Raw genomic sequence first — 27457 nt, forward strand, 5'->3', positions numbered from 1 at the left:
CACCTCCTCCCTTCCTTAAACCTTAAACTAGCTCAGAAGCAAGCCTCCTGGGCTGGTTAGTTGGTCTTGAGGCCAAGTTACTGATTTAACCTCCTAGAGACTCTACTGCCTCACCTAGAAAGAAGGCTGATGAGCCCTAACTCAGTTTTTTAAAGGAGGATCAAGAGCTTGGCCTCTAGCCCTGAGTGCTGCCCAAGGATCTCTAAGTTCAAGGTCAGCCTGGTGTCGAGCGTTGGGCGTTGAGTTCCAGGGCAGCCACGGGCTGCCTCAAAAACAAGCAAACAAATCTGTGCTGCACCAGGCACGGGGAGGACGCTCAGTAAAAAGCACCTACTTATCCTGCCCTGAGTTCACCCTCCTGCACTTTCACCTGAAGTCCTTTTGACCCTTGACCCTTTCATCTGCTGTCCCGGCTGAAAACCACTCTGATCCCGGGTGAGCCCTAGACATCTGCCCTGATCCTGTCATGACCTTCTCAGCGACTCCATCCTTAGCCCCAGCCCTTCTGAGCCTGTCAGCGGGCGTTCTTCCCTACTGCCCGGCTTCCCCACCCCCTCCCGTGTACTCATCCCTGCTCCCAGCCACTTCTGAGGGCATCGCTGGGGCCTCACACTGACTCAGCCCCTGTCTTACAGGCTCTCCAGGTGGCCCGGCAGTTCCTGTTGCAGCAAGTCTCCAGCCTGAACTCCCCGGGGAACAATGACAGCAAACAGTCGGCCTCTGCAGTGCAGGTGAGGGGGGTGCACCCACTCATGCTAGGCAGGGTTGGGGTGGAGGTCGGGGGCTTGGAGGTATGCTTGGCCCAGGGAACAGTCAGAGACCCCTCAGACCCCTACCCAGCCCCCTCGTTCCTGGAAGAAGTACAGTCATTGTTGGGTGGGGCCCCGGCACCAACACCTCCCCTGTCTCCACCTGATCGGCCAGGTCTGGGTCTGCCTAGCTTCTTTGTCTGCACCTCTCGTGGACCTGACTCACTGGGGTTCCTCCTGCGGGCTCAGAGGCTGCCCTCCTTCCTCCCCACGTGCTACCCGGTCCCTAAACTGGGCCTTGGCTCCTCCTAGACTTCTCAGTTGAAGACTCACCAAGCCTCCCCTCCCCCTTATCTCTCTCAGTCTCTCCGTTTCCTGTCTCTTGCCATCCCTGTCTCTTCTGTTTTCTTTTGCACAATCTGCCCTTTTTTCCCTTGTCCCTCCCCCCCCAGCCTGTCGGCCCATCTGGCTGGCTGGAGGGGGAGGGGAGCAGGAGGCGGTGGGGAAGCCTGGCCTTCTGTTTACCCTTTGTGTCACAGAGAACTTGGGAGAATTGCAGTCTGGGTCCCCATGGGTCACTACTCTGGCCAGCCGCTTCCTCCCCGCCGCCGGAGCCCCCTCCCCGCTGTGGCAGAGCGGGTGGCTGGGACTGAGAACAGAGGATAGGATTAAGCCAGGCTCTGAAAGAAAGTTTGAGGGGAATGATGTGAGCCGTGTGGTGCTGTCCCTGAGCCCTCGGTGCCCGAGGGAACCTATAGAACTCGGGATCAGGGACATAAGACAGGCTCAGGGTGCTCGAAGGACACAGGACACAGGACTGAACGACTGAACGTGGTCCTGAATCAGACAAGTTATTGATGCTTTTTTTTTTTAAGCATATGTTTGGAAAGTGCTTTAAAAAAAAGTTCAAGGTGCCAGACAGCTGTGCAGCCATGACCATCAGTGGCCTCAGCAATCTAAGCAACCTGAGAGTTTTCCCAAGTGGGGAACTGGCCAAGGGTTGTGGTTGGGGTGGGGGAGGACAGAGTCTGGAAAGGCAGCAGGGGAGGGAAGGAGGGAGATCTCAAGGGGAAACCTCCCCATAGATGGTCTCCGGGTCTGTAGCAGCCCTCCCCTTGCTGACCTGGCCTAGCACCTCCTTGTAAGCAGGGGAGGGGTGAGAACTGTGGGACAGGAAGCCCCCCTCCACACACACACACACACACACACACACACACACACAGTTGGAAAACGCCAGGTGAACCCCAACCCCAGCAGGGCAGGAGGAGTTGGGTGGCCTTGGAAGAGAGCCAGCATCAGGGGACTTTCCAGCAGGGTGCTGGGATGGTTATCTCAAGGTCAGTTCCTTAGGACGCCTTCCCCTGCCAAAGAGAGCTGCCTGGACTCGGGCTCCAGGAGAGAAAAGGCGGCCCTCTCTTTGCCCCCTCTCTGTCCAGGGTTAGCTTCCTCACCCACTCCGCAGCTGTCAGTTACTTCTTTTCTTTCATGTTTGTGCACATGCATTTGTGCTTGTGTGCACATCTGTGTATGTGCATGTGGAGGCCAGAGGATAACCTCACCTGTCATCCCCAAGGTAGCTTCAGAATTATCACCACCTCCACTCCCTACCAGCCTGGATTCAGAGTGCTTATCCAAGGCTGGCCCTGCACAAGTATCCGGCACTTTGTCCTCACACCCATGGGACAGCTGCTATTATTAATCCATTTGCAAATGAGGAAGCCAAAGCTGAGACAGAGTATCTAGCTAACTAGTCAAAGTCAGTCCATGCCCTAATTTCTGTCGCTGTGATAAAAGGCCCTGACAAAGCCAGCTTAGGGAAGAACGGGTTTCTTTGGCCCACATTATGTTCCATCCCTGCAGGGACATCGAGGCAGTAGCTCCTTCCTGGTGGCTAGGCACAGCACACCCCAGAGCAGAGAGAATGAACGCATATGTGCCTCGTGTCAGCTCTCTTCTCTGCTCTTCTACAGTCCAGGGAATGGTGCCAACATGTCACTCACTTTCGGGCTAGGTCCCACCTCCCCACCCCCCCACCCCCACCCATCAATTAATGTAATCAAGACAATCTCCTACAGGCATTCCCACAAGCCAACCTGAACCAGACAGTCTCTCTTCTCTAGTGATTCTAGGCTGCGTCAGCTTGACAGTTAAAACCAACTGCAACACCCTACAAAATAAGAGCAGAGGCTAGACTGAGCCCAAAGGACTGGCTTTAGGGTCCCAGGGACATGGCTGGGGCTGAGCTTCCCCCCAGTCCCTTCTCCTGCAGCCAGGTCTGCCTTCCGGGCCACCCCGCCCCATCTTCACTGTTTCTTTTTTTTTAAATATTTATTTATTTATTATGTATTCATAATTCTGTCTGTGTGTATGCCTGCAGGCCAGAAGAGGGCACCAGACCTCATTACAGATGGTTGTGAGCCACCATGTGGTTGCTGGGAATTGAACTCAGGACCTTTGGAAGAGCAGGCAATGCTCTTAACCACTGAGCCATCTCTCCGGCCCCATCTTCACTGTTTCTGAGCAGGGATGGTGGGAATTCTGTCCTCAGGTAGGGCTCAGGGATAGTGGAGAAATGGGAGGACAAAGGCTGGGCCTCCGACCAGGAAGTATGTGCTGTGGATTCAGGACTTGAGTGACATGGTAATGAAGGGAAGTTGTTGGGATCCCATGGGCACATTCTGCTCCTGGACAGGTCACTTGTCCCTCACCTCCAGCTTCTTTTACCATCTTCCTGCAGCTAGCCTCAGTGGTCTTCCAGACCATGTTAAGCCCAAAGAGTGTCCATCAGTATAGAGATCAGTCCCGGGAGGAGAGCAGGCAGCCAGGAAGGAATCTGGAGGAGCCAGTCAGGGCCAGCTTTTGCTGCTTTCTCAACTCCACAATTCTAGAAGCTCTGGCTTTGTATTTTTTTTTTTAAATATTTTTTATGGTTTATTTAACTTTATTTTATGTGCATTGGTGTGAAGGTGTCAGATCCCCCGGAACTGGATTTTCAGACAGTTGTGAGCTGTCATGTGGGTGCTGGGAATTGAACCCAGGGCCTCTGGAAGAGCAGTCAGTGCTCTTAACCACTGAGCCATCTCTCCAGCCCCTCTGGCTTTGTATTTTATGAAGGTTTTGCTTCTCTTTGTTTTGTTTAAGATGGGGTCTCCTGTAGCCTGGGTTAGCCTCCAATTCTCTGTGTAGATATAGGTGGAGATGACCTTCTGACCCTTCTCTCTCCACCTAGAATCACAGGCGCGCATCACCACACCTGGTTTATGGAGAGCTAGGAGTTAAACCCAGGACTCTGCGCATTGGAAAGGTTCCTACCACTAAGCTACATTCCTGCCCTCCTTCCCATCCCTGCTTTATTTTATTCTTTCAAACAGGGCGTTATACTGTAGTCCTGATTGGCCCAGAATTTACTATATTGCCCAGGCTGACCTCAAACTCGAGGTAATTCTTCTGCCTCACCTCCACGTGCTGGGATCACAGGCACTAGACCCCATTCCTGGCCACCACTGACGTTCTCACTCAGCTTCAATACAGAATTAGCCGAGGTCCTTCTGGTCCTTAGCAAGGGGTACCTGATGCCCCACACTGCTCCCGCCTACCAGGCACCGCAGAGTCTGTGCTTCAGGAGCTGAGTTTGGATCCATCACAACCCTCAACCCCTAGCTACGTTTCTTCCATGGCAACCCTGCCTTGCTTCCTCCTAGTCAGGCCACCGTACCCAGAACTCCGCATTCGAAGTGGGGGGAGGGCTGGGACCTGAGCATAGCTGGTATTCAGCCGGTCTCCCTGCCATGGCACTATTGATCGCCTAGCTCCGGGGCTGATCTCTAGACAGGGATTCTCTGCTGTTGAGCCTCCCAGCTGACCAGTGTCCATACTGACACACCCTTGTCCAGTGAGTGCGGGACACCATCAGAGTGCCTCCGCTCACTTTTCAGAACCCAAGATGGACCTGGTGATCGCTGGGCCAAGCCATCTCACCGATTCTGTTTTGACTCCATGTGGCTGGCCACCTGCAGTCAGTACACAGGGTGAGGTCCATCTGGGTCCCCACGGAGGCTGCTGCAGCCAGCTGCTCAGCCAGCTGACAGGAGGCATGGGGGCCAGAAACGCCTTCTAGGGTCATCTCTTCCATTCCCTGCCTCCAAGTCAGAAAGCCCCAAGGAGGGATAGGCCATGTCCTTTGCTGTATTCTGTCAGTCATTTACATCCTGGTGCCCAGAAGGGTCCCTGGGGTGTGTCTGCCTGCCCTCTCTCCTGACTCTTGTTCACTTCTTGCTGTGGTGAGAACAAGTGACCTGGTGAGTTGTCCTAAGTGACCTCTGGGATGTCCTTTATGCTACACTCTGCTGGTGTCCTTTTGGGATTGGGGCAGGTTGTTTGACCTCCACTGTCTAGATGGAGCTGATGTACACTTCTCAGTGGCTTCTCTGACCTTCAGGGGGAGAAAACATGTCTGAGGGCTTAGCCACCTGCTTGGTACCGACTCAGGCAGCAGCATCTTCATTGTCTGCAGTGTGAGGCCGAGAAGATCCCAGGGCCAGATGGAAACAACGATGCTTAGCTTTTTCAAAGAACAGTGATACGGACCGGTGAGACATCTCAGTGTGTAAGGTGCTTGACACACAAGTCTGGTGACCTGATTTCAAGCCCCTAGGCCCACAGAAAGAGAACCAGCACCCAGAAGTTGTTCTTTGTGGAGATCATATGCGCACACACACACAAACACACACACACACACAAATAATAATAATTACAAGAAGATTATATTAATTTTTAAAAAGAATAAACTGAGCAATGGTGGAACATGCCTTTAGACCTGGACACTAAGAACTAACGTCACCTAACTCGAACTCAGGGCTGGAGACATGCCAGCCTCTCAGCTGGAGCTGCCCTAAGAGGAAGAAAAGGGCATCCATGGGTGCTCCGTGTTGGGTCCTTCCACCTGAATTCTCTGAGCTGCCACCCACTGCTCTTGGGCATCCACCAGGAGGCACGGGACCATGTTCCTCTGAGCCCAGCCCTAGGTCCCTCAGCCTGCAGGTCTTGACGTCTCAGCAGCCGTATAGAGAACCTTTGTGGGGTGATGTTTCCTCCTTGTCCTCTTCTGGTTTTTCAAGGCCGGGTTTCTGTGTAGCCCTGGCTGTCCTGGAACTTGTAGACCAGTGTGGTCTTGAACTTAGAGATCCGCCTGCCTCTGCCACTTGAGTGCTGGGATTAAAGCCACATACCACCACCACCACTGCCTGGCTAAGCTTCTTATTATTATTATAGTATTAGTTTTCCAGTCTGCATCAGTGTTTCCTGGACCCCAAGCTGTCCTCAAATAAACATTTAGTCGAAGATAACCTTGAGCTCTTTATTCTCCTGCCCCCAACTTTCCAGTGTTTGGCATTGTAGGTGTGCACCGCTACACCTGATTTTAGTGCTGGGGTTCAGCCCCAGGGTATTATAGGTGCGCACTACACCTGATTTTATTAGTGCTGGGGTTCAGCCCCAGGGTATTATAGGTGCGCACTACACCTGATTTTATTAGTGCTGGGGTTCAGCCCCAGGGTATTATAGGTGTGCACTACTACACCTGATTTTATTCAATGCTGGGGTTCAGCCCCAGGGAATTATAGGTGTGCACCGCTACACCTGATTTTAGTGCTGGGGTTCAGCCCCAGGGTATTACAGGTGTGCACTACTACACCTGATTTTAGTGCTGGGGTTCAGCCCCAGGGTATTATAGGTGTGCACTACTACACCTGATTTTATTCAGTGCTACGGTTCAACCCCAGGGTATTATAGGTGCGCACTACACCTGATTTTATTAGTGCTGGGGTTCAGTCCCAGGGTATTATAGGTGTGTGCACTACACCTGATTTTATTAGTGCTGGGGTTCAACCCCAGGGAATTATAGGTGTGCACCGCTACACCTGATTTTAGTGCTGGGGTTCAGCCTCAGGGTATTATAGGTGCGCACTACACCTGATTTTATTAGTGCTGGGGTTCAGCCCCAGGGAATTATAGGTGTGCACCGCTACACCTGATTTTAGTGCTGGGGTTCAGCCCCAGGGTATTATAGGTGTGCACTACTACACCTGATTTTAGTGCTGGGGTTCAGCCCCAGGGTATTATAGGTGTGCACTACTACACCTGATTTTATTCAATGCTGGGGTTCAGCCCCAGGGTATTATAGGTGTGCACCGCTACACCTGATTTTAGTGCTCGGGTTCAGTCCCAGGGTATTATAGGTGCGCACTACACCTGATTTTATTAGTGCTGGGGTTCAGTCCCAGGGTCTTATAGGTGCGCACTACTACACCTGATTTTATTCAGTGCTAGGGTTCAACCCCAGGGCTTTTGCATGCTAGGCAAGTGTTCTACCAACAGAGAGCCCCAGCCCCAGCCTTGGGGATAAAGCGTCACAGAAGGCAATCACCCTGAGATCTCAGTCCCATGGCCCCTTCAAGCTGGACTAGCCCAGCTGCTGTCTGCCAGCCTGCGATGGGACAGGAGCCCAAGTCCCAGTGCTGTCACAGCCGTCCGACCGAGTCACTTCTGGGTGTAAAGGGGACCTGAAAACAAAGCCCACAAGCCGCCCCCCTCACACACACGCAGGCTTCAGCAAGGGCTGTGTCTGTGACTAAAATCTGGGTTGTCACGCTTCCTTCACATCGGGGCGAACCGCAGTACTGATCTAGACTGGGAGTACTGGGCAAGCTCAGGAGTGGAGCCCAGCCGCTGGCTGTGGGCGGGAGAAGAAGAATTGGGGTGGTGATCGTTTGTGGGGGACCCCTGCATCCGCTGCAACTCCCTGTTTGCTCCTCTATTGGGGATTTTCTAATCTCTGGCTTAAGGGTTAGCTCAGGGCTGAGGCCTTAGATTGGGGAGGGAAAGAACCCCTCCTCCCCTGTCCCACAGGCCAGGCTGGAGTTGAGGGAAGGGTCCCTTGAGCACCTAACTTAGTCTCTACCTAGGGCCCCTGCTCGCTGATCCTGCTTCCTGACAGGCCAGTCCCCTCTCCTCCTCCCCCTGGGTCCTAGGGTTTTCAAAGTGCTGGCCGGTTGTGAAAGGCACTTCAGCTCAGGAAGCAAGTACCTAGCTGAACACCTACTGTGTGTGCAGGGCTCACTGAGCGGTGGGGATACAGACAATTCCACCCGAACACCTGTTCAACACCGTAGGACTGTGTGAGGTGATGGCTTAACTGCCCTGCTGTGGATGGGGGCGCTCAGGGAAGTCAGAGCTATGGGAAAATAGGATGTCGTTATTTTTTTCTCTGAACCATTTTAGTTTGTAGGTGAATCGTCTGCACCTTCTAGAGAGTGCTAACAGGCCCAGGAGGCAGAAAGCTACTGCGCCTGTGTTTTATGTTTGGGGACAGGGACATCCCAGAGAGGGCAAGTGACTCTAAGCCCGCTGAGCTGCTGCGCCTTCTCCACTGTAGCTCAGACTCCACTCACATGCACGCTCACGTGCACGCTCACCAGAACAGTCCCAGCAGGGTGTACTCTCTGCGCCTCTGCTCTGGACCGCCACGTGTGCCATGAACACAGGCCTTCAGAGCAAGGCCAGGGGGCTCATGGCAGAGTGGGATCATGTCAAGTGCTGCTCAGGGGAAGACAGGAGCTCACTGTGAGCTCTGACTGGCCTGGAACTTTCTGTGTCCTCCGAACTGAGCTCAAACTCACACAATTATAGGCATCATCCCCGTGCCCAGCCCTTTTGACTCTGTCTCGCTGCTACTCTCCAAAGCAGGCTCACATTGCTGGTAGTCTTAAATATGGTAAGTAAGAGCCGGAAGTGGCCCAGTGGCCTGTTGCGGTGCCATCTCATCTCCCACACCTGAGACCGTGCATCCTGCAATCACAGCCATTTATAGGCCATTGCTATGCACTAGCCTTCGACCACTGTTGTTAATCCTCTAGTAGCCTGAAGACAGTGACTGTTAAATCATATGTCCAGAGGCAAGGCTCTGTGGAGGTCGGTAGTTCACATCTGCGATCACAGGGTCTGGAAGACAAGGAGAGTTCAAGGCCAGCCTAGGCTATAGAGTGAAAATGTCTTCAGATAAAACAAAGTGTAGAGACACAGGCCTGTAAACACAGCACTGGAGTTCAAGGCCAACCTGGGACCCGTGGTGAAGTCAAAAGAGGCACAGCCCCATAGGTGGCAGCGGCAGACACACTGGAGAGCCTCTCTGCTGTGCCCCAGGGATGGCCTCTGACTGGTGGGGTGCATCCCACAGGTGCCCGTGTCTGTGGCCATGATGTCGCAGCAGATGCTCACCCCTCAGCAGATGCAGCAGATCCTGTCACCCCCTCAGCTGCAGGCCTTGCTGCAGCAGCAGCAGGCACTCATGCTCCAGCAGGTGAGTCTAGTCCCAGGGCGGTACCCCGCTCCCTCCCTGAGCCTCACTGAGGGCCTCTGCTGTGGCAGAAACCAGAAACACTGCCCAGAGAATCCTCTGCTACCTCCCATCCTTCCTTCCCACATACTGGCCTCGCTTCTGTCTTTAGAACTCTTGGGGAGCAGGGTGAACTGGAACATCATGCCCTCCATACCCCCAACACACACTCAGAAACATACTGAAGAGATCTGATCTCTCTCTCTCTCTCTCTCTCTCTCTCTGCCTGGCCATGTTCGTGGAACACTTGGGCCCTGCCTGCGGGAGCCTTGGCCAGGCAGGGCTGGGTTTGCACCTAGCAGCTCCCCGAAACCGCCCCTCTTCTTCCTTCAGCTGCAGGAATATTATAAGAAGCAGCAAGAGCAGCTCCACCTGCAGCTCCTTACCCAGCAGCAGGCTGGGAAACAGCAGCCCAAGGAGGTGAGTCGCTGCAGAGCCGCGCCCAGATCTCCCCTGCATTCTCCAGTCCCAACACTGGCAACCAGCCTTCTTCAGTCTGATCGAGAAAACTGGCCTTGTGGGAACAGTCAGAAAACCAGGAAAACGCTGGGAGGGGAGGTTCAAGGAAGAAGTTAGGGGTGGACATTCACTTGCCTCCAACTCCTTATACCCATTCTTTCTCTCCTCGCCTCAAAGTCCCTGCATGTGTGCGCAGGAGTGTGTGACGTCACCGGATATGTCTGATGGTCTTCGCTTATATCCAACAGACTCATGTCCTACCATCTTGTTGCCCACCCCGTCCCTTAGTGAGCCAGGGACCCTCAGCAGTGTGCCTCCTCCCGCACCGCACCTTAGCCTGCCCTGTCTCCCGATGCCTTGTGCAGCCCTCACCAGTTTATTCTCATAGCTCCCCAGCCCAGCGTCTGCTCTGCCTCCTGCCACAGCGCATCCTGAGGGGTTACAGCAGGAGCCTCATGTCCCTGACTTGTCTCCTTCCTGACCAAGCTGTGGTCTCACTTCAGGGTGCCCCTTCCCGGTATGCTGCTCTGGTGGTTACCAGGCCTTCCCCACCCCTGCCTCTCTTCCAGTGTGCTTTCAGTTGCTACAGATCTGTGTTTGAATCTAGGTTCTTTATCCTCTTGTCTCAATGAATTGCCACCCCTCATACATTCCAGGCCACTCCCCAGGGCAGGCAGGCAGAGATACCTGGCCTCTCAGACATCCAGGCATGAGTGGCTCTCTGGACTCAGAAAACTTGCTGACAGCCTGACCTGTCAGTGCCTGTGTGAAGAACTGAATGGGGAGGGGTGGGGAACCGTGTACACAGGGAACCACGCTGGGGCTGGTCAGGGCCCATCCCCTCCTTCAGCACCGTGTCTGAAAAGCAGAATAGAATGAGATGGAGGTGCAGAGTCTCCACCACCCTCGAAGAAGGGGGGCTCTGTGCATGTGGGAAGGGTCTCCTCCAGGTGGGAGTGGTCCCAGATCTGACAGGCTCATCGATCACTGTGATGAGAGCCCCCGCAACCCAGGCACACAGCTGCCGTGTGCACAGCAGAAGCTGCCGCCAAGGAGGAGGAGGGAGGGAGGAGGGAGGGAGGGCGTCGTGCTGCGTGTCTGGGTCTGGCTGTGTGTGTTTGCGCGTGTGCGTGCGTGCGTGCATGCGTGTGTTTACTGCGAGAAGGCATGCAGCCCTATGGAAGCTGGGCCGGGAGCAGAGAAGCTGCAGCTGCAGAGGCCACCACGACAGCTCCAGGGGCTGACAGGCCCTGGGAGGGGGTGGCGGCAGCATGGGGGCCAGATGGCACGGCCGAGGCCGACGGCACCCCTCTCTGTCCACCCCCTCGGGCTCCCTCCCAGGCTCTGGGGAACAAACAGCTGGCCTTCCAGCAGCAGCTCCTGCAGATGCAACAGTTGCAGCAACAGCACTTGCTCAACCTACAGAGGCAGGGGCTGGTCAGCCTGCAGCCTAGCCAAGCCTCAGGGCCCCTCCAGGCCCTCCCGCAAGGTGAGCAATGCCCCACCCCCCACCCCCACCCCTGCAGCTTTCACTAAACCCTGGGTGAGGCCTGGGCTCTGTGTTGTGCTCCCAGCCAGCCTGCCTCTCTCTCCTGCAGCAGCGGTGTGCCCGACAGACCTGCCTCAGTTGTGGAAAGGCGAGGGTGCCCCAGGGCAGCCTGCTGAGGACAGCGTCAGGCAGGAGGGGCTGGACCTGGCCAGCACAGCTGCCACTGCTACCTCGTTTGCCAGCCCCCCCAAGGTCTCCCCACCTCTCTCCCACCACCCCTTACCCAATGGACAGCCCACTGTGCTCACATCTCGGAGAGACAGGTATGGATGACCCTAGGGCATAGCACGTGCCTAGGCCCTGCTCTGGGTTGTGCCTGGAACCCCAAGAGTGGAGCCGTGGTGGAGTCTGAGAGGGAGGGAGGGCTGGAGCTCAGGGACCCAGGGGTTTACCTCCTCCTTCCAGCCATAGGACAAAAGCTGGACCCAGGGTTGCTGAGGAGGGGCCTTCGGGCTCTGGTCACTACTGCTTTCCTCTCTTTCCAGCTCCTCCCACGAGGAGACCCCCAGTTCCCACCCCCTTTATGGACATGGAGAATGCAAGTGGCCAGGCTGTGAGACCCTGTGTGAAGACCTGGGCCAGTTTATCAAGTAGGTGTCTCCCAGCCCTTCCCCCTTGTCACCTGCAGTCCTAATGTCCCAACTGAGTGTAGCTGCAGGGTGGCCTAGCTCTTCCTCTGCTTTCCCCGCCCCCCATATTCCTGCTGGCAGCTCCCCCCCAATACCCTCCCACCCCAGAACAGGGGTGTCAGTGGAGGAAGCCTATCTCTCCACATCCTGGAGAGTGATGGCCAGCCGAGGACAGGCAGGGTGGGAGGCAGACAGGCGGCTGGCAGCAGGCGGCCAGCCGCCACCACAGTGCCAAGCTCTGTCACTGACTGATTAACTCCGCTGTCTCCCAGACCCTTGCTGCATCAGGGTCAAACAAATTGTTTTCACGCTTCGTCAGAGGTTTACTTAATTAGTTCATTTGCAATTAGATCTCTCTGTAGCCCGGTTTTAGCTAAGACATCAAAGAAGGCTGAGGAGAAAGCTTCCTCAATTGCTCACCCCCCCCCCCTTTGTTCCACCCTTTCTCTTCTTCGTTTCTCTTATTCTGTCTGCTTTTCTGGCTGAGGACTGGCTGACAGAGTCGGGGTGGAGGATGGGTGGCAGAGGTGAAGTAAGACAGCCCAGGGCTCACTCTCTTCCCTGCTCTCCTCCTCTCTAAGACACCTCAACACAGAACACGCGTTGGATGACCGGAGCACGGCCCAGTGCCGCGTGCAGATGCAGGTGGTCCAACAGCTGGAGATCCAGGTGTGACCCACGGGTGTGCGGGGAGGGTCACACAGCTTTGCCATCAGGGCAGGCAGTGTCCTGCGAGGGTCCTGTGGTCAGAGCCAACATCTTACATTCTCTGGGTCTTAGTTACCATAGTGTGAGGTGAGGGCCAGTGAGTTGTTTGGGGCTATGTGCTTTATATGTTATGTAAATACAAGGCTGAGTGAGTGGCTAGTGTGCAGACCTGCTTCATGCCATGCTCCCTCAGCCATCTAGGTAGCTCAAGGAGCCTCAGAGCAGCCCGCCATGCCTGCACTAACTCCATCCCCAAGTGGCACAGCCACAGAGCATAGTAACTTTCAAGTGGCCGCTCAGTGAAGGAAGGAATTAGGATTTGAACCAGATACCCTGGCTCCTATGTGGAGTCAGTCAGCCATCCCCGTTTAACCTGGCTCCTAACAGGGCGCCCTGTGAAGAGGGTAGTTGTAAAAGATGCGTCAGATTTATGAATGGAGGAAGTGAATCATTCATCCATTCCCACATACCTCTTCAGTAGTGAACCAGGCAGGCAGTGGGGTGGTGTTTGGCCACAGGTTCTGCCTTCCCTGGGGAGAAAGGGTACATTGCTGATGGGAAGAAGTCTGCCCATGTGTAAGAGTGGTAAAGTCTGAGACAGGAGAGGGTCTCAACATCCCGACCCTGAGGACGTGGAGGTTCAGAGGGGCAAAGAATGGCTCCTTCATAAAGTTTTCAGAAGTGAGACAGAGGGAGCAGGTACCTCTGTGTGTGTGTGTGTGTGTGTGTGTGTGTGTGTGTGTGTGTGTGTGTGCTCTCACATGTGTGCACATGTGTGTGCGCGTGCGTGAAAGAATGAGTATGCATGTAATTGATGTGTGTATGTGTGTGCAATTGTATGTGTGAATGTGAATGTAGGTGCACATGTGAATGTGTGTGAGTGTGTATATGTGTATGTGAGAGTGTGTGTGTGTGTGTGTGAATGTCGGAGCTTTCTGGGGAGTACTCTGGTGAAGATGGCATGTAGGGATAAGGACCCGTTGCCTCCCCTTACGTTGCCCCTCTTTGCCTGTGTTTTTCACAGCTCGCCAAGGAGAGTGAGCGGTTGCAGGCCATGATGGCCCATCTGCACATGCGGCCTTCAGAGCCCAAGCCCTTCAGCCAGCCAGTGAGTGCCCCCACTTCCCTGCATGCCCTGGGCCCTTCCCCGGCATACCCTGGCCTTCAGGGGACAGCTCCCTGGTGCTCTTCTCTGCACCTTCCCATTACTAACCACTGAACCCAGTTCCTCACTCCTTCTCCAAGGTGACCATCTCTGCAGACTCATTCCCAGATGGCCTCGTGCACCCCCCAACTTCAGCGGCTGCCCCTGTCACACCCCTGCGACCCCCTGGCCTGGGCTCTGCATCTTTGCATAGCGGGGGCCCTGCTCGCCGGAGAAGCAGCGACAAATTCTGTTCCCCCATCTCCTCAGGTGAGGCTGCTGTGGAGGGAAGGGTGTTCCCTCCCCCAGACAGGTCCCCAGTCTGGCTGCCTCACCTTCTGCCTGTCTCCCCCAGAGCTGGCCCAGAATCATGAATTCTACAAGAATGCTGATGTCAGGCCCCCCTTCACCTACGCCTCCCTAATCCGCCAGGTAAGTGTGGAAGGCAGGAGGGGTGTGGAAGGCAAGCTATTTGATACCTGATCATAAAGTCCCTGCCTCCAAGAGGTCCTCTCCTCTGGTCTTTTGCCTGCAGCTCAGAGTATATTCCCATTAATTTTTGCTGTCTGTATCCACAGTGCCATGCTCATTTCTGCGCACACACACTCAGCCTCCTCCCTGTCTGTCCCTTCTCTCCTGTCCGTAACCCTCATGTCTTAATGCTCACATGACATTCGTAAACACATGGACATACTCTGACACATGTGTCTGTTCTCCGGGACTTCCTATAGGTGTGCATTCTCTCCCATTCTCAGGGTGCACTTTGCCCAAATAAGGACAAATTCCCAGCCACTTCAAGAATGGTGCTTATTCGCTTCTTCCAGATAGGGCATGTGGAGCCCTATTTCTCCCTAACCCCCAACCCCACTCGTGCAGGCTCTGGAGCTGGGCTCCCAGGATCCTCAGCCCCTCTTAGCTCACTGGCCTTGCTGGGGCGCCCAACCCACCTCTCACACCCGGTCCTGCATCCACCCATCTGGTCCATACCTATTGCAATGGGTCTCCTCTCCTTATGTCTGAGTGACAGAGAGAGGCAAAAGCACAGGGCTCTGAGAATCCTGAGGGTCTCGTTGCTCTTTCCTCGTTGCAGGCCATTTTGGAAACTCCAGATAGGCAGCTGACTCTGAATGAGATCTATAACTGGTTTACCAGGATGTTCGCCTATTTCCGAAGAAACACCGCCACCTGGAAGGTGAGGCCTGCCCCTCCCCTCATCCTCACTTCTTAGACCCCCACATCCCATGGAGACCCAGGCTGCCTAACAGTTTGTCCCCTCAACAGTCCTGCAGAACTATCCCACCAGGGCCACAGACACCCCAGCCACACACACACTTCTTAGCAGGAGGTGTGCAGTATTCATAATGACCCTTTTGTGAGTCGGACTTGCCGTATTGCCCAGGCTGGTCTTAAAACCCTGGGTTCAAATGATCTTCCTGCCTCCACCTCCCTGAGTGCCGAGATTACAGGTATGCATCACCGCACCCTGTTAGGCAGTGCTGGGCATAGAATCCAGCCCTGTGCATGCTAGGCATACAGAGGGACTTGCTTTTAATGACTTTGGCCAGTCTTGTGCTGTCACTTTAAGAAGAAATCACCCCCCTCTCCTAAGGTACTTCCAAGGGCAGAAGGGTGAATTCTTGGTGGCAGGTCCTGGACTGAATCCCTAGGTACTTCATGGGTCTAGATTCCATAACTAAAAGGCTAGTATGAAGTCCCGGAGGAGGTCCCAGGTATATGGCCCAGATACATGGGTGGACTGAGAGGCCCATGGACCTTTCCCGGGACACACATGGGCAGCCACACACAACCCAGTGTACCAGTAGCAGGGAGATAATTGTCTCTATCCAGTTAGAAATTTAACACTTTTAGCCATAAGCGTTTTCCTAGGAGACCAGAGGAATGCAAGACCCTAGGAAAATGGGACACAGAAGTGGTCAGGGACCCTAAACCATTCTTTAGTCAAGACGAGGTATGGGTGCACGCACTTTGTGTGACGTTCACTGTGCAGCAAGGTGGGAAGGTGGTATCTGAATTAAGGAGGAAGGACTATTGGTCCCTTCGTGAAGTCTAAACACTGGAGAAGGCGTCCCTATCTCAGAACTCTTAATTGTATCCTGGCTCTCGGATCCCCCTGCTGGCCAGTGAAAAAACTGCAGCGAAACGAACCCTCTCCCTCAGTGTGGCCGGTCTCTCAACACGTGTACCGCCAAGCCCTGTGTACGGTCTGCAGTTGCCCAGCCTTTTCCACCTTGGTAATGTACAAAAGGCGACTAGAAAGACCTTTCACATCATCTTCCCTTTCCCAAAGCTTAGAGAGACTATGTGTCAGGGGCAGCCATTCTGATTGGCTATGAGTGATGTCACTTCCTGGCAACCACAACCCTGCTATCTATTTGAGCCAACATCACGTTCTCGGGCCACCCGGCCCCGCCTCCAACCTCCAGGCCAGGTTGGAAGGCAGGCTTTACAAATGATACAATCACATCATCTAAAATTTAATACAATATAGAGCCTAGTTTCTATGTGGAAGATGGTCAGGTGGTTTTCTTGGTTTCTCACTGACCATGTTAAAACAACTCATCTGGTCAGTTGGCCTCCGTCTATTTCATCCTTCACACACACTGGTCCAGATACCCAGGGTGCCTCTGTTGCTACCTGTACCGCCCAGGGACGCCATACTGCCATGTCTGGTCAGACTATGTTGGCTTGAGAGCTGCATTGTCTTTGAGAATTTGTTTTAGCAGCCAAACTTTATTCGTGGTATTGGGGGAAATGTAGCTTGTGGTTTCTTCCCTCTGTTCCTGTTCCGTCTATTTTGCACTTCCTCCAGGTTATCTTCCTCTACTTTATTTGGGTTTCTTAGTCCCAACCCCACCCCGTCTGGCCCCCTTCCATAGATAATGCTCCTACTTCAGGCTCAGGGCATCCAGGCTGGGAAGCGGGTGTAGGCCAGGCCAGCTGCCATTTCTTGGGGACAGAGCTACCATCTGCCAAGCCAGTGGTCTCCACCAGCCCTCCCATGTCCGTCCCCTCCTAGGGCCTGTGTTGTGGGCCCATCCTTTTGTTTACGCAGCCTCCACCAGACCCCTTAAATTGCCGTTAATGTTTCAGCGTAACGAATTAGTCTCTCATCACGAATCAGGCTTCGAAACGAGGGAAAAAAGCCCCGGCGAGGCCACCCTCGGAAATTGGGGTCATTCTCATTTGCAAAGCGGAGGATCGGAGCCCCGTAATGCGGGCAAATTTATTCCGAGGCAGGAGCCCCGGCGTGATTAGGCCCTTTGTAATTATCGCTCCGTGAGATTCCACTCCAGCCGCCCGCCTCCCTCGTGGATTAGCAAGCGAGTCGGAAAAATACACAGGATTTAATTAGAGGCAAATTAAAATTGGTAATGAAATCGGGCCAGTTGCAAGAGGCAAGAGTTGGATGGGAGAGAGGGAGAGGGGATCTCTAGGGGCACCCACTGCCCGCCCTGCCCGCTTTCTTCCCCGTTTAGAAATGTAAAGAGGAGACAGGAATGGGGAGGCGTGGAGGAGGCTGGTGGGGGACAGGTAACGAGGACAGGGCTGGGGCTGGTGGGGAGAGACAGAAAAACTGAGAGCGGAGAGTTATGGAGGTGGGACCAAGGGACCTGGGGACAGGAGAAGGATAGATCAGGGCTCTCACCTAGGCTTCCAGAAGGAATTAGGCCCAGCAACCCCCGCCCATGTGTCCTACCAACCAGGTGACCTCAATTTCTGAAGTTCTCCCGTCAGGAGAAAGTGGTGGTAACCTTGTCAGGTTGTCTCACAGCTGTGGCTTTAGACTGTCCTTTCAAGTTAGTAGTTGGTTTCCATGTGCATTTATTGGGCTCCACTGTGTGCCTGTGCTCCCAGGAAGCTGTCTGTTCAGAGCCACAGCGCAAAGCCTCAGACTCCTTAGGGCTTCAATAAAGGCAGTGAGGACCATAGGTTAGTCGCAAGTCCAGAGTTCCTGTGTGCCTGAGGTACAGTGTCCCAACTTCTCTGAGCCACCAGGGTCCTTAAATCAGGTCTTAAAATCAGAAGCTAGGGGAACTAGAGAGATGGCTCAGCAGTTAAGAGCAGTGGCCGCTCTCCCAGAAGACCCAGGTTCAATTCCCAGCACCCACATGGCAGCTCAGAACCTTCTGTAGCTCCTGTTCCAGGGATCCAACATATTTGCACAGACATACACGCAGGCCAAACACCAGTGCACATTAAAAAAAATCAGAAATCAGGAATGACTGCTGCCGATGTGGGAACAGGAGAAGGGGTGATTGTATTTCCCTGGCCGCAGCATTTTCTTTTCTTTCTAATGTAGTCTTGGCCTAGAACTCCCTATATAGACCAGGCTGGCCTCTGCCTCCCATGTTAAGGAATAAAACCATGTACCACCACACCCCATCCAAGACATTTTCTGAGATAAGGCAGAATTGGGGAGCTCCTGGTAGCAGGTACAGTGAGAGCCCTCCCTCTTGCTGCCCTTGGCTGGGGTAGGTGGTTGTTGCTCCCTAGGACATGAAATGTGGGACCTTTGCGGGACCATAGGAGGATTTTCTGTGTGTGTTGACTGCAATGGAGGTAAGCCCCGTTTACTGCATCCCTAGAACGCCGTGCGCCACAACCTCAGCCTTCATAAATGCTTCGTCCGCGTGGAGAACGTCAAGGGGGCCGTGTGGACCGTGGATGAGCGAGAGTATCAGAAACGGAGGCCACCAAAGATGACGGGGTATGTGGGCCCCTGATGGGTGAGCTGGGTCAGGCCAGCCCCTGCTTCTCGAGGACAAAATGTGGGTGTCGAGAGTGGGGGAGACCAGTGCTTGGCAAGCTGCGTGGACGTGGTGGACAGTCCGGAGATGGCGCTGACAGCTTCTGTTCTCACTTCTGACTAAGGAGTGGTCAAGGGGGACAGGGTGCCAGGGAGATGACCCCCATAGTAGTCATGGCATAGCCAGAGCTGGGATGTGTGCTGAGGTGACAGCTGTCAGTCATAGGAGAACCCTGGTCCCTGCCCTATATCACAGAGGAAGAGTTGAATGGAGAGGGTAAGGGGCTGGCAGGAAGCCACACAGCAGGTTGGTGGCAGAGCTGGGTCCAGGACCAGGTATCTCATGAGGTCTGAGCTGTTTCACCACACAGTAGGTCAGAGGTCAGAAACTTACCATCTCACATCGGCACCCACCATCTCGTACACACATCGGCCAGAGGAGGCCTGCAGTAGGCTTAGATAATCCTTCTCTTTCTTTTTTTAAGACTCATTTATTTATTTATTATGTATGCGTGCTCTGTCTGCATGTGTGCTTGTACGCCAGAAGAGGGCACCAGATCCCATTATAGATGGTTGTGAGCCACCATGTGTTTGCTGGGAATTGAACTCAGGACCTCTGGAAGAACAGCCAGTGCTGTTAACTTCAGAACCATCTCTCCAGCCCCAGGCTAAGAAGATACCTTTAGCACCCAATGCTTCTACCCAAGCATAGCCCTGTTGTGCAGCTGCAGGGAAGCAGGTGCAGGGTAAGGCTGCAAAATGCGCTACTGTGTCTCCGCGGCTGCCTCCGCACTTGGCGGTATCATCTCATTGCCAGCCTGGGTCCTGGTGCCTCTGCTTCTCCCCCGCAGTGTGAGTTCTGAGAGGTTCTGTAAGAGGCAGACAACCCCAGCCTTGGCGTCCCCAGAGCCTCTGGGACAGCAGGGCCCCTTTTGGTGTATGGTGTTCCTGGGGACAGATTCGAGCACAGGTGCAATTCAGGAATTCCAGAAAGTGGATGTCATGTAAGGAACAGTATAAGCTATGGATCAGACTTTGTTGCCAAACACCGGAAAATAGCACTGTTCCCAGGCTTAGGAGGTAGAAGCTGGAGGATCAGAAGTTCAAGGCCAGCCTCAGCTACTGCACTTCAGTGACCAGCCTGGGCTATGAAAGAGACCTGTTTCTTTTTCTTTTCTTTTTTTTATATTTTTGTTTGTTGTTTAGACAGGGTTTTCTCTGCCTTTCCTGACATTCACTCTGTAGACCAGGCTGGCCTGATACTCTGAGATCTGTCTGTCTCTGTCTCCTGAGTGCCAGGATTAAAGGCGTGCCCCTCGACTGAGACTTGTGGGGGGGGGTATGGTCACACCCTGTGAAAAGGGAGTTCTGGAAGTACTGATCCTACCTTCCAGCCCTCGGCAGTCGACACTAAGACTGGCGGTCCCTGCTCCACGCAGGCCTGTGAGCAGAGCAGGGAGCATGAGAAGGACCTCTAACCCTGCAGCTTCGGGAGCACTGGAGGAGCCGAGTACATCTGTTCATTCCGGCCTAGAATCGTGGCGGTGGGGGGACAGTTGGTCATGTGTAGACCAGTGGGTTGAGCTCCCCTTCTCTCCCCTAGGAGCCCCACCCTGGTGAAGAACATGATCTCTGGCCTCAGTTATGGGGCACTTAACGCCAGCTACCAGGTGACTGAGCCCACCTGCCCCCCTCTGCCTTGCCCCTGGTTTTGCCTTACCTTCTCCCCCCACAGTTGGGGGTAGGTGGGAAGGAGGAGGGTAAAGACTCCCCGTTGTGGCCTCAGCCCTCCACCCCTCTGCCTTGCCCCTGGTTTTGCCTTACCTTCTCCCCCCACAGTTGGGGGTAGGTGGGAAGGAGGAGGGTAAAGACTCCCCGTTGTGGCCTCAGCCCTCCACCCCTCTGCCCTGTCCAACTCTGTGCTAGTGTGTCCCTCTGATTTGAGGCCTGGGTTTGGAAAGGGTGGACACAGCACAGGCAGACATAGCACAGCCAGTGGCATCCTGTGCCTTAGCCCATCACACTAGGGTCCTCTGTCCCCAGGTTGGAGTGGGGGGCATCGCTGGGTGAGAACAGTTTTCAGGGGAGCTGGGAGGTGGGACAAAAGTTCTGGCCGGGGTGTGTTGGGGAGTACTGCCCAGATAGATAAGTGTGGCATCGCACGAGGACTTTGGCAAAGGGGAAGGTCTCCAGCCACTGATCGCCCCTTCCTGTGTGCTGTAGGCTGCCCTGGCAGAGAGCAGCTTCCCCCTCCTCAGCAGTCCTGGCATGCTGAACCCTGGCTCGGCCAGCAGCCTTCTGCCCCTCAGCCAGGATGACATGGGTGCCCCTGGGGAGCCACTGCCCAGCAACGGGAGTAGCAGCCCCCCTCGCCTCTCCCCTCCTCAGTACAGGTGAGCTCACACAAGCCCCCCAGATGTGGAAGGTGGCTCTTCCGTCCTGCCTCATCTCTGCAATGGACAAGCAATCTCTTCCACCCTCGTATTCCTCCCCACCGTTCTCTCTTCACTCCCCCACCCCTCCTTCTTCCTTCTTCCCCGTCGCTCCTCCCTCTTCCGCCTCTCCCAGAGCCTGGGGGAGGGCAGACCTCAGAGGATGGGATCTGAATGAATCTGTGGGAGGAAGGGGAAACCCTGGCACCCGCCTGCTCACATCACCCCTCTCCATCAGCCACCAGGTGCAAGTAAAGGAGGAGCCTGCTGAGGCAGAGGAAGACAGGCGGCCGGGGCCTCCCCTGGGGGCCCCCAACCCCGGCACCGTGGGGCCTCCGGAAGACAGGGACCTGGAGGAGGACCTGCCAGGCGAGGACATGTCCTAAGGGCTGGGTGGGCAGGCAGGGCAGGCCAAGACCCTGCCGCCCAGTCCGGACCCCAGCCCACCCACCCCACTCTACAGCCCCTCCAACCTCAAGGCACTTCGGGGACTCGGACGGGGGAGACCTGGGCCAGCAGCTCCCTAAGCCACCTGACTGACAGACGCCTGGGGGCAGGCACATTCCTGCCCCCTGAGAGGACACAGAACCCTTGGCCCAGGACCCTCTCAGACCCTCCCTGTATCCCAACCACCAGCAGCAGCAGGGCCCTCCTCCCCCACCAGTGCTCCCTTACAGGGCCCCTCAGCACAGGGGAGACCCGCAGGCGGGGCTGAGCCACCCTGACATCCCTGACCTTCATCTCCTGCCCTGGCTGTGGCAGAGGTTTCTGGCCAGAGGACCCTTCCTGGTTCGTCTTCCCCTTGACCTTTCCCAACTGTGAAGATTGTAATTCTCCAGCCCCAGCTCCCTGCTCCATGGGGCAAGCAGACTGGGAATGCAGCCGCAGCCCAGCCCCTCAAGCTGCTGGCATAGGGCAAGTTGTGCCCTACCCTCCCCCCACACACACCTGAGACAGGACCCAGATGAAAACAGGCCTCCACCCTAGCCTGTTTGCCGGGTGCTCCTGTGGCACCCCAACTTGAGGAAGCACTGAGGGCCCCCCATGCTGGGCACCTTCACAGCTGTGTGCACAGGTGGCCTCTGTGGCCTGAGCATCACAGTTCAGGAGAAAGCCAGGCAGGAACCATCCTCAGCCCCAGCCTGCGGGCCCCCCACCCTGCACTGGGGTCCTCTCACCCCCTCAGCACCTGTCCCCCCCAGTTAAACGGATGACCAAAGACCTTTCTTATGCCGGAAGCAAAAACCAAATCTTTTTGTTGGCTTTTTCCTTTGTCGCCTCCCGAGCACCCTGCCCGCCCCTCTGCACCCTGGCCCCAGGCTGGAAGCCATCCCTCCACTTAAGTTATTGTTTAAAACCAAAGTTTACAGTGTCTGTTGGTGGCAAGACCCTCTCCTTCCCCTCCCCCAGGGTCTAGGGGTCCTGCCCACTTCCCTTCTGCTCTTCCCCCCACCTAAGGAGAAGGGAGAGGGCAGGATCCTGCCCCCAACCCTGGGCTGCTTTCTGGGGGCTCTTCAGACCCCCGCAGAGGACCAAGTCCCCATCATGCTGGGAGTGTGGATTCCAGCAGAGGAGCTGGAAAAGTTGAAACTCCACAGACCCCCTATGGGGGACCCACAACCCAAGGCCATGGACTGGGTGTAGGGGTGCCCAGAGCACCCTGCGACAGCCCCTACCCTGAGAAAGACTCCTTGGACATTTCCCAGGAGAACCCCACATCCACCGCCAACCCCTCTCCCACCCGACACAAGCCGCCCTCCTGAGAGGCAAGGGGCCCCGGCCTTCCCCGTGTATCCCCACCCGTGTTCCGTTTGACCAGCACAGAAATATTAAAGTCCTCTATTTACCGGGCCCTGTGTGTGTCGCCAAGGCGAGGGGAGGGAGGGGCAGGCAAGCCAGGCCTGTGAGTGTGTCCAGGGCACGGGCCATCCTGGGTCCCTCTCCCAGCTGGCACCCTGCACGAACCAGGCTTCTCCTAACCCCGAGTTCTGAGTGCCAGACCCTGGTGCGGTTTGGTTGCTGATGGCACCCTTTGCCAGGGCCCTCTGCTCCGTCAGGGAGAGTATTACAACTCATGATGGTGGCCTCTGCCACTGTGGCTAAGCGTGTGTTGCCTCACACATGATGCCTCAGCTGTCATGTCACCTGGGTGGGCACATGCATCATGACACCCCAGGTCGGTTACTGTTGGCCCTGGGGTGCACGTGTGTCTGCAGTGACCTAGTCAGGTGGTTCTGGGCTGGGAAAAGAATAGTCTGATCCACTCGGGACCCTGGAGAGAAATGGCTCAGTCATTAGTCCCAAGGTGAGTTCTGTCTGTGGGTGGTGTCCCCCTCTGAACACCACTCACCAGGGCCTCATCTGCAGGGCCTCATCTGCAGGTCCTCTGCCTGCCTAGTGTTAGCCTGCGAGGCTTGGGAAGCTGCTCAGCCGGAAGGAGGCAGAGGGGCACGGAAGAGAGAAGTACCAGACCTGTGAATGCAATCACGCTGCGAGTCACACGCTGCTTCGCAGTTGCTGAGACTCCAAAGACTGCAGCTGAGGGGTGGGTAGCCCGCCGACCTCGCCTGCCAACCCTTCATCTTGCTTCTAGCCCTAGCTCACTGGCCCCTCTCCCTCACGCAGTCTGAGATGAACTCTGTCCGTCCACTCACACACACACACACACACGCCATCAAGAAAGGAACAGCTCCTCTTGGAGACAGACAGACACGCTACTCGTCCTGCTGGTCACCTGACCCTGGCCACCGCAGGGGCAGTGTGCGCATACTCACGACACCACCTGCAGTCGAACCTTAACGTGACCTTTGCTCTCCTTTCCTCTCTCCCGCCCCCAGAGCCCCAGGAGAATCCAGGGATCTTGACGGCCGAGCACCAATTCCATTACCCTACCCCTGCAAAAACAGGCGCTGTTCTGAGAGTTATTCCCAGTGGTACTCTGCTTACTCCAGACCCTAAAAGGGACAAGATGGCACCCTTCCCCCACCTCCAGCTTTGTACTCAGTTCTCCCAGCAGTCTAACTCCAGTTTCTCTGCTTTAACTAAGATCCTAGTGGTGTTTGGTTTTGCATTCCCGTTCTCCCATAGACAGTGGCAATCGTCTGTCAGTGTGGAGAAGTAGGTCAGCCTCCGGAGCTGATGAAGACTGGCCTGCAACGTAGGACCTTTCTAGAACCACTGACCTTAGAAACTCACGTAACCTTTTTTGTGTCTGAGTCAGGACAGCCCTGGCTGTCCTGGCACTTAGTATAGAAACCAGGCTGGACTCGGACGAGCCTCCTGACTGCCTCCCCAGTGCTAAGGTCACAGACGTGTGGCACCGCGGCCACCACTAGTCTTAATGCCAATCTGCCTTGCCTCTCGGTCACTTTTCCATCTGGAAGTTCTCCACGCGTCTAGCTTCTCTCCTTCCTATTGTCCTTTTTTACTGAATCTTTGACTGACTCTCTCTCTCTCGCTCTCTCTCTCTCTCTCTCTCTCTCTCTCTCTCTCTCTCGGTTTTCCAAGACAGGCTTTCTCTGTGTAGCAGAACTCGCTGACGTGCCTGTCTCTGCCTCCCACGTGCTGGGACTGAAGGCATGTGCCACCACCACGCAGCTATGTTATCTGTTTTGTTGGAGGTTATTTTGTGTTTATGAATAACTTTCCTGAATGTGTGTTAAGTGCCTGGTGCCTGCAGAGGCTAGAAAAGGACATCGCATCCCCAGGGAATGGAGTTAGAAATGGTTATGGGTCACCATGTGGGTGCTGGGAACCCAAGTCCAGCCCTCTTCAGGAGCCGCCAGCATTCCTAACTGCCGGGCCGCTTCCCCAGCCCGAGTCTTCCCGCTATTGACGGGTGTTAGCTGCGTCCAGCGGCTTGTCTTGGTCTTAGCCTTCCTGCCCCGGTGGAGAAGCCCTCCAGAACCGGACTCCTTGCACACCCAGGGCCGGCTTCCCCCTTCCAGAACCGCCACCCTGTCCCGGGCCTGTCGCCCGCAGCCCGCAGAGGGCGCTCCAGACAAAGCGGACCCGCTATCGGGGACGCTGCCTGCGCGCCAGGAAGCTTCCAACGCCTTGGAGACCTTGCCTGTGCCTCACCCGGGGCCAAAGAGTTCTTTCTGCTGTTTGTTGGGACTTTCCAGATTCTTCCAACGTGTGACTTAGGAAACAGTCCACAAAAAATCTGAAGGAGAGAGGAAGAATGTGGAGACCCAAAGTCAGAGACCTCCACAAGGAAGGATGAGTTTTAACAGTAATGCGCACCAGTGGCCTGTACTCGTAGTCCCAGCCCGTGAGAGGCAGGAGGATCAGGAGTTAAAGGTCGTTCTAGTTCGTATATCCTAGGTCAGTCTGGGCTACATGAGACCTTGTCTCAAAACCAACCCTCAAAAAAAACAAAACAAAAAAACTAGCATTTAATGAGATTTACTATGTCCTGCATGCTTCTAGAAGTTCTGTGTTTGATTCCCCACAACTCTAGACTAAGGACCATATCCTCATTTCTTAGGGAAACTGAGGCACGGTCTGACTAGCTAGCAGGTGACTCAGAAGACATGGTGGCTGGTGTCTCAGGATTCAGGAGGCTGAGCAGGGAGGGTGACCACCATTGAGTTCTAGGCTAGCCTGGGCTACAGAATGTGAGGAGGTGGGGGCCGAATTTGTCCCCTGGGGAAGGAAGGGGAGCCACTTGGTGTCTACTGCTTCTTTGGAGATGCTCAGCAGAGAAACTGAAAGAAACGAGAGCGCCTCAGAGGCAGGATTTAGACAGTGGCTTTCTGAGCCCCCAGCTGATGTTCTTCTCCAGGCTGAATGAGGTAAACCCAGGTTTGCAACAGAGCAAGGCTGAACCGCCCTGAGGAAATACTCTAACAGGGCCTTCTGCAGCACCTCGGGGCAGGGCAGACAAAGGCAGCCTTGTCTGAAGTGGGAGTCGGCAGCCTGGCTTTGCTCGCACACTGGTCAGTGATTGGTTTACACCCAGAGGCCCCTTCCACGAGTTGCAGAGCAGTCCCACCCTCGGGGCCTGGTCCCCTCGCCTGGCCTCAGGAGCAAAAGTTTAGGAAAACAGGGCTAGCGAGATGGCTCCTGGGGAAAGGGCAGATGCTGCCAAGCCTGAAGACCCAAGTTCAATCCCCGGAACCACATGGTGAAAGGAGACTGACTCCTCCGTTCTGCACACTGGAGCCCTCCTCCCCCCGTAAAATAAATAAATGGTGTAAAAAACAGAAGTTTAGAAAGACAGCCCGTACCTGTGCCTGCCTGCTCAGAAAGGTCCATTATCCTAGCAGAGGGTCCAGACAGGTATGGGGCTGGCCACCCCCTAGGAAGCTGGCCGTGTCCTACCAGGGTACCTGCTTTCCTGGGACCTGGATTGGCCCCAAGTTGGCCACCACCTGCTCTGAGGGACAGGCAGGACAGTCACAAAGGCATCTGTCAGGGTAGAGTTGCTTCTATGGCCCAGAAATAATGGAGACAGGCAAAGCCTTGGGGGCTGTAAGCTGGGTAGTGCTGAGTGTTGGTTCTAGACGGGGAACTCAGGTGTGGTACAGATTCCAGTGTAGTGGGCAGCAAAGGAAAGGGCTAGGCAAGGTCCCCGCAAGGCCAAGGTTAGAGAAATAATGAAAAAAATAAGGGGCGGGGGGGACAAAACAGAATGCTTCCATTATTAGCATGTTTGGAAACACCCATGTCGATGTTCTATCAGGTATGCACATGCAACAGAGATTTAAGGAAAACATCCGTGTCGATATTCTATCAGGTATGCACATGCAACAGAGATTTAAGGAATTTGCAGGAGTAACAAGAACTCTCAGAACCTGGCTGTCTTCCAGGGGAAGGGAATATGCGGGGGGGGGGGGGGTCTCCAGGGGTTTTCGGTAAGCGGCTAATGTCAAGTTTGAGCTGGGCAGCGAGAACCCCAGAGCTGGAATGTTTCATTTTCGACCAGAAAGAGACTGAGGCAGGAGGATAGAAATTTGCAGGCCAGCTTGGGCCTGTCTTGACATACACGACCCTTTCTTAAAACATAAATAAGAAGTAAACATGAATAGGAAAAGAAGCCAGGCAGTGATGGCGCACGCCTTTAATCCCAGCACTCAGGAGGCAGAAGCAAGGAGATCTCTGAGTTCGAGCCCAGCTTGGCCTACAAAGTGAGTTCTAGGACAGCCAGGACTGTCCTGTCGGGGCCGGGGCAGTGGAGAACTGGGGTTGGGAGGGTGGCTCAGTAGGTCAAGTTCTTAGTTAAACCTGAGTTCAATTGCTGGGACCCACATGGTGGAAAACCAGCTCCTGAAGGCTGTCCTCTGGCCTCTGCATGCACACAGCAGCACATGTGTGTGTGTGTGCGCACACACACACACAAGTGTGAGAGAAAGAAGAGCTGAGGTGGGCTGGGAGAGGTGGCACACACCTGGAACCTTACATCTTAGGTCTGAAACAGGAGACATAGCAAGTCTGAAGCCAGCCTGGACTATAGGAGACCCTGTCTCAAAAAGAAGAGGAGGGAGGGGCAAGGAGTAGCAGCCAGACATGGCGGTATATGCCTGTCCTGTCATCTAACCACTCAGGAGACCAAGGAACTGGAAGGTGACTTGGGCTACCTCATCTCAGAGCCGATGGGGCTGGCATGAAGGCTCAGCAGGGAAA

At 55.0% G+C, this 27457-nt stretch overlaps 1 protein-coding gene across 2 annotated transcripts in view; it reads left to right on the forward strand.

The window, feature by feature from the left end:
* The window catches only part of Foxp4 (forkhead box P4), a 54586-nt gene extending 31905 nt beyond the window's left edge, over positions 1 to 22681 (forward strand). The window contains exons 3-17 of one of the 2 annotated variants that reach the window (XM_085679246.2): positions 636 to 731; positions 8983 to 9105; positions 9475 to 9561; positions 10942 to 11089; positions 11199 to 11412; positions 11635 to 11739; positions 12360 to 12447; positions 13511 to 13594; positions 13732 to 13900; positions 13986 to 14062; positions 14721 to 14822; positions 18238 to 18359; positions 20002 to 20068; positions 20622 to 20791; positions 21069 to 22681. In XM_085679246.2, the coding sequence (XP_085535372.1) occupies positions 636 to 731; positions 8983 to 9105; positions 9475 to 9561; positions 10942 to 11089; positions 11199 to 11412; positions 11635 to 11739; positions 12360 to 12447; positions 13511 to 13594; positions 13732 to 13900; positions 13986 to 14062; positions 14721 to 14822; positions 18238 to 18359; positions 20002 to 20068; positions 20622 to 20791; positions 21069 to 21216 (1800 nt within the window). In that variant the 3' untranslated portion in view covers positions 21217 to 22681. The remainder of the gene's footprint in view (positions 1 to 635; positions 732 to 8982; positions 9106 to 9474; positions 9562 to 10941; positions 11090 to 11198; positions 11413 to 11634; positions 11740 to 12359; positions 12448 to 13510; positions 13595 to 13731; positions 13901 to 13985; positions 14063 to 14720; positions 14823 to 18237; positions 18360 to 20001; positions 20069 to 20621; positions 20792 to 21068) is intronic. The other variant, XM_085679247.2, reaches the window with a different exon arrangement.
* The last annotated feature ends 4776 nt before the right edge of the window (positions 22682 to 27457 follow it).

Source organism: Myodes glareolus, chromosome 18, assembly GCF_982192425.1.
Source record: "Myodes glareolus chromosome 18, mMyoGla1.1, whole genome shotgun sequence".
In the NCBI taxonomy this organism is placed as follows: Eukaryota; Metazoa; Chordata; class Mammalia; order Rodentia; family Cricetidae; genus Myodes; species Myodes glareolus.